The 7,121-nt window shown below is 31.1% G+C and overlaps 1 protein-coding gene across 1 annotated transcript; it reads right to left on the reverse strand.

The window, feature by feature from the left end:
• Positions 1-2,574: 2,574 nt before the first annotated feature.
• LOC119681193 (ribosome biogenesis protein BOP1 homolog) lies at positions 2,575-6,006 on the reverse strand. Its single transcript, XM_038094305.1, has 5 exons — positions 5,821-6,006; positions 4,239-5,760; positions 3,695-4,182; positions 3,336-3,631; positions 2,575-3,273 (listed from the first exon to the last, which is right to left on the reverse strand). Exons 1-5 carry the CDS (start codon positions 5,926-5,928, stop codon positions 3,120-3,122), a joined length of 2,568 nt encoding a protein of 855 aa, XP_037950233.1. The 5' UTR covers positions 5,929-6,006; the 3' UTR covers positions 2,575-3,119.
• Positions 6,007-7,121: the final 1,115 nt, after the last annotated feature.

The following is a 7,121-nucleotide window of genomic DNA, read 5'->3' on the forward strand; positions in this document are numbered from 1 at the left end:
GGGGCAATTTGAGTTTCGGGAACAGGAAAAAGTCGCACGGATCAATATGTCAAGAAAGGGTGTACCAACATAACAAAAAAAAAATTTTGAAAAAGGTCTATTACTTAAGGAGTAGTTAACAAACAACAAGAAGAATTTTTGATACTTTTTGAGCAGAGATATGTCTTATAATAAATAAAATTTGGTAAAAAATATTTCAAAGATTATGATATTTATAATTAAAATTTTTACAACGAATCGGTTGACTTATTAGCAGCATGAGTACTAAAAAAGTCCGACATATGTCCGCCGCGGCTACGAGTTACATGATCCATTCGATCAATCCAATATTTTAGTTCATGGCGTTAATGGTGGCATGAATATTGGTTTCCAATGCTTCAAGAGTTGATGCATAAACCAATGACTTAACATAGTCCCATAAAAAATGATCGAGAACGAGTAAACCGCACGAATGAGGGGGTTAACAGACCAGTTAATAGAACCACTTTTGGAAATAAGGTTCTGATCAAATTGTTGAACTCGCTGTATGACAAGTTGCGTCGTCTTGCATCTTGTTGGAACGAAATGTCGTCGATATTTAACTGATCAAATTTTAGAAACAAAAATTCAGTTATGACTCGACAGCGCTTGCCAGAAATACGATTGCGAGGTATAGATGTATATATAAAAAATTTAAATACCTACTAACAATTACAAAAATATTAGATTACTCTAAAAATATTCGATTAGGTAACAAAATCTGACAGATTGTGCAGGAATCTAGATTCAATCTAGATTTACTAAACAATAATGCCAATAAACTGGCATTTTAACACAGGGGAACAACAGTGACCCAACATATATTCCATATTCCATATATTTCTAAGCTCATGGCAAAAAAACTGATAATCGTATGACTATATCGAAGAGAATTGAAGATTTGAAAGTAAATGTACTAACTACAGTCTAAATGCCATAAAATGTAGTGACTTTTCCAGAGGTCTTTTGGTAGTTATTTGTAGATTTTCATTACTATAGATGCGATAATTGGTTTCGTGATAGATAATTTACATTGTTTTTAATTGAATTGCTAAAGTGTCCGAATTTAAAAAGTTATACATATATAAATACATAAAAATATAAAAATACATAAAAATCGCATATAATTTTTGATATGAAAGAATATCAGTGACTGATGTTTTCAGAACAAAAAAAAATTTAACAAAGAAAAAGACGATATTAACATGTGATAACTTTTTGCGGCAAACTAACATGTTTTGGTTTAATTTTCAGCAGCCAGATTAAAAGCGATATGGTCTATATGCTCAATACATATAATCTCTGACAATTCACAGAAATAAGTTTGCAGAATCTAAAATTGTATTGGTTCTTATTGGACACTAGACTATGGAGGACAACATAAATCTAGGTTGAGCCTGCTCTACCCAAAACTCTTGTAAATCGTGTTTACCTGCGCTTAAAAAAAAGAAATACCAAAACACCTCTTATTATTGTTTAGTCTAATACAGACTTAAGCTTATGGATATCCTATTCTTTAATTCACTCCGCGTTATATCCAATATAAAATTTCATTTATCAATTTTGGAATCAAAATTGAGAGTTCAAACCTCCTTTTATTTTGATACTGTTGTCATATACAATTTTAATTTGTGATTAATTAAATATTTAAATTTAAATTAATTTTTTCACATAAATATTTTAAAAACTTCTATAATGGATTTTTAAGAACACAATTTAATTAAGTATTTTGTTTAATTTAAAATCTTAATATTGAAGAATTATAATTCTTATTTGCTTCAAAAAAGTCTTTTTATAATGTGGAGACTGCTATTGACACTTGCATTACAATGTTAATAAAATAATATTTAAAATGATACAGTTGAAACATGACTTAAACAGTGAAAAAGGGTTTTCTGTAGTAGATCTGAGTATATCAAATATTAAAACTAAACTTATGTTTTAGCTTAAAATGTGAATTTAACCAATGTTAAATGTTAGTTGTTTTAATAAACATTAATTTTTTTTTTTTTCCAAATATTGGAATATCTTTTCATGAGAAGTGATGCCAATACTAAGTAGAACGTGGGAAAGTTAAATCAAATTATCGAAGAAAATAAATCACAGAAAATAAATCATTAGTTTTAATAACAAAAATTAAATTCGAAGGATAAAAGCAATTAAATCACCTTTGGTTCTCAGTTTGTTTCATTACTTTATTTTACCTATATATATTACCTTATTGAGAGAAGCGAGTGTTACTTGCTTATCTGGGTATACAGTGAATCCTGCACGTAGAGTCGCCCACTCCTGGATATTCATTATTAAAGTCCAGCTACCTTATACATATACTTTCATAAAGCACACAATAAATTATTATTAAATAAAGAATGCAAATAAGTTTTATGATTTTTCTATAGAAAAAGATATGCGACAATATTTAAATTATTATATTTTTTATTATACATACATGTATTTTTAAAAAGTTTTAACAAAAGAAATGGAGGTCAGAATAAATTTTAAACAGAAATATATAGTTTTGTTATCTTTAAAACAAATATCTTCTTATAAAGCCATTACAATTTGTTTATAAAAGGAATTTGAATATATACAGTTTTAGTTACTTTTTATTGACAATTGATTTGTTATATTAACATTGCTAGAATTCAAATATGTTGCATTTTAGTTTTATTTATACTGGCTCTCATGTTTTCCATAAACTCAATATAAGCAAACAGTAGCTGTTAGAAGTGCTAAACTTCAGAGCCGTGAATCGCACATATTGCTGAAGTAGTTCGATTTAGTAAATCGATACTTCTTTATTTCAGTTCAATTGAAAAACTTTTAGCAACAGTGATTTTAAGCATAATTTGTAAAGCAACATTGGTACGGTGCGTAGTTTGTTTCATTTATACTCGTAGTTTGAAAGTTCCGGTTCAAAACCATTCAGTTCTCGTCTGGTTCACAGCCCTGCTACATTTACAACGAGCATAAACAAATTACAGTTGAAATTAGATGAATTAAAGTATCCGGAATTAATTTTTAACTAGTTTTCTTTTGGATATACTAACTTATATGCTAAAACATATATAATGCTACACTAAGCCCTTCACATCTTCACTTTATGTATACAATCTAATTGTAGCATCGGCACCAGTAGAGAATACCCAAGGTTGAACTGGATGCCACACAACATCAAGTACACCAAATTCTTCTCTCTTTTCGTGTGTTTGTAGTTTTTTCAATGGCACAATCAATGGATTTTGTAACAAATCACTAAAAATAAATACAAAAAATCAATAAACATTTTACAATAACTTTTAGTTAATAATACGTACTTATAGACCATGCCATGTGATACAATGACCGATTGATCGTCACTAGCAGAAGCAAATAGTGGATAACGTAAATGGAAAGCGACACTACGTACAGCGTTTTTATGCAAACGCATAGTTTGATAGGGTTTAGTAGATAGATCCAAATCAAACCAAAGCATTTTCTTATCATACGTTGAGACAAGCAAGTTGTCGCCTTTAGGATGTATGCTCATGCCTGATATCCATTTTGAATTGGTAAGTAATTTCTTGACCAGTTCTTGCTTGACTAAGTCATATATGCGTATATTATGTTGAGTCTATAATTAAAAAATATACTCAAAATAACTTTTTTTTGGAATGAGTAAAAGAAAAAAACTTACAGCCACAAACAAACAAGGCTTGATGGGATGGAAAAGTACACACTGTATAAGACCTTTACTCTTCGAAAATGGTATTTGAGATCGCCTCTTTGATAACTGATGTATGATAGCAGAGCGATTAGCACCTTCGGGCATAACTGTAGCTAGATAATCACCACGTCCATGCCAAGTGACTTGTCTTATAGGTTTAAAATGTGTTATAACCACACGTACACCTTTTTCTTGTTCAGCTGAATCAGCTGTTGCCCATTGTACGGCATTTTTAATACGCTCAGATTCCAATTGTTCATTTTTCGGCTCTTCACTTAGTAGATCATCAGTTTTTTTAACAATCAAATTGTCACCGACTTTGGGATTAATAAGTAACAAACGATTACCAGTAGCAACGGCGATAATTGATAACTTGGCATTGGGACACCAAGCCACGCAACGTACAACATCTTCAGTTTGAATGGTGCGTATGCAACGTCCAGTTGCAATTTCCCAAACTAAAATTATAATTTAATTAATTTTATATTTAAACAAATAAAATTTTCAAACCTACTTTTAACAGTTTTGTCATCGCAACCCGATACAATATACTCTCCCTTCGGTTCCACACTGATCGAACGCACCAAATCGGTATGACCACGATATACCATACTCTCGACTGTCGGAAATGGTTGCAGATCTTTTGGTGATGGTAATTTAGGTATCAAATATTCAGCATCAATACTCAACTTCATACGCTTAGCACGCGGACACAGATACAAGTCCAAACAACGTAGGAAACGTTCACGTAAATAACGTGGATATGCGGGCACTGCACGCAATGAAGTATATTTTTGTGGCATAAAATGCAATTTACGTTTATGTGGTTCATCTCTCAATTTTAACCATTCTTTTTGTTCCTTTTCATCGAAAAGATATTCTGGAGGTGGATTGTAAGATTCAGCATGTCCAGGTAAATCACGTTTCGGCGCAGAAACTGGGTCATGTATGCGACGCATATGCTCACGACCAGTATCAGTTTCCCATAACATATAGAATTTAGGACCACGTTTCGCTTGTTTTTCACGTTCTACTTCCTCAGTAGTTTTCATCCAACCCATTTTTAGAGCATGCACCATGCGTGAAACTTTTTTCTTCTCTGATACCGATGGCAAAAACGAACGTTTGTGATCGGGCACATTTTTAATAGGCATACGTTCCACTTCAGACGTAAACCACTCGATCCAAGGTTCATATTCATTGTGTTCTGGATTTGGCACACGTGCTGAATTGATACGCTTTATCAGGTCAATATCAGCATCTGTAAGCAACACTTCTTGTCCAGTTTGTGGATCTTTGACAGTGCGCCAAAAGTTTGGATCTTCAATTTTACGTAAGAAGTCATCAATTTGATCACCTTTTGGCGGTTTCACTATTTTCCTGCCATCCCAGTCATAACCGATGTGTTTGTACTCATCATACCAATGCATTGGTATATTACCTACCGTGTTGCGTATATCTTCTTCATCAGAGGTATCTGAATTCTCATATTCTGGTAATATTCGTTGAACTATTGGAGGCAATTGCGAAGTTGTTGTAGTGCCAATGGTTGTCTCACTGCTTTCAATTTCTGTGCTATTACTCGTTGATGGATGATTAGCATTTTTAACAGCTTTAGTCTTCTTCTTCTTTTGCTGTTTTTGTTGCTGTTGTTTTTCTTTCTGTTTTAAATTGCTTTTTTCTTTTTTAGACACAGCAACAGGTTCATCATTATCACTATCCGCATCAGCAGCTGATTTTAGATCATTTAAATTATTATCACTTTCATTAGAGTTTTCTTCATTTATTGCTGAACTGTTGTCTTCATCTTCTTCTGTATTATTGTCATCACTGGAAACATCTTCAATGTCTGCCTCATCGATATCATCCTCACTAGAGGATTCTTCTTGCGCCTCTGTTTTGTTTTTTGACATATAATTACCTTCATCATCACTTTCAAATTCTAACTCGTCACTATCATCGGAATTATGGTTTTGTTCGATACCCTCATCATCTGAACTATCTGCATCCATATTTTCAAATTTTTGCAATAAATCCTATAATATTTTATATTTTAATAAATGAAAATAATTTCCTAAATGCAAAAATTAACTTACATCTTCGCTTGCGTTTTCATCTTCTGACTGTATTTGCTCTGTTTTATTTGATTCTTTTAAATTTGTATTATCAGCATTTCCTTTTCTTTTCGCAGCCTTTTTTGCCATAATAACTTTAATTATATATTTATTTATAAATAATTTAACTTTCCGCTAAAATCGCAATGCACGTGTATTCAAACAACAAATGATTGTGATTGCCTTAGTGCTGCCAAGTTTCGGTAGAGATGTGGAGAAAAAGTGTGGTAGAAAGATATTTACTACATATTTTTCTGAGTTCATATATTATAACGGGGGGAGTCTGCTGTGTTTAAAAAGAGGGAAACAAAAAAATAAAATTTTATAGATATTACATATATACACACATATTTGCAATTAATGGTATTGAGCAAAATTGGTTTTAAGTATTTATTTTTTTGTCAAACTTGAGGGATTTTTTTTCATTTCTTAAATACTTTAAATAAAATCAAAAATATTTAAATAAATTGCTATCGACCATATTAGAATGGGAAATCTGTAATTAAGGACGTGTATGAGTTAGGCTAAGTTGATGCTAAACCAAATGGGAGAATTTTTGCACTGCACACATTTAGCCATCTATCGACACGTATCGACATATCACTACATTATCGGCACAACTTAGAATTTCCCTCATTTAGATCGCAACTTAGCCTAACTCGCACACGTCCTAAATAACTGCATTTGTACTTTACATTGTGAGATTAAGAGAACGATATTGAATTAATCTGCATTTTTAATCTCTTCCGTTTACATTGAAGATTAATTTTGATGCTTCTCTTATTGTATTTTGGTGTTTGACAAATTTTTGTAAATAAAGCATTTAATTACAATTTTGTGTGTAATATATTAAAAAAATAGTTTTATTACAATAATTTAACAAATTTTAGTTATAATTATGTATAAAACTATTATTAAACCAATTTTCAATGTTAGTTTTAAATTGATTTTGACATTTCTCCTTAAGATCGAAAAAAAATCTACGATATTAAGACATTTTTCTAAGATCGTAAAAAAATCTACAACATTAAGATATTTGCAGAGTTGCAGAGAAATAATCACCATTTCTAAGTTGATTTAAAATTAATCGCGACCAAAAGGAGATTAACTTTTGTATGCGGAATCTTTACTTTTGCCTTAATCTACTTTTAATCACATAATGTAAACGCCGTATTCGTTTATGACTGTAATCTACTTTTAATCACACAATGTAAACATGGTATAAGTATTTTAAAAAAGCAAATACTTGATTTTAAAGTTATTTGCGATTTTTAAAGTTATGT

Source organism: Teleopsis dalmanni, chromosome 2 (genome assembly GCF_002237135.1).
Source record: "Teleopsis dalmanni isolate 2A chromosome 2, ASM223713v2, whole genome shotgun sequence".
In the NCBI taxonomy this organism is placed as follows: domain Eukaryota; kingdom Metazoa; phylum Arthropoda; class Insecta; order Diptera; family Diopsidae; genus Teleopsis; species Teleopsis dalmanni.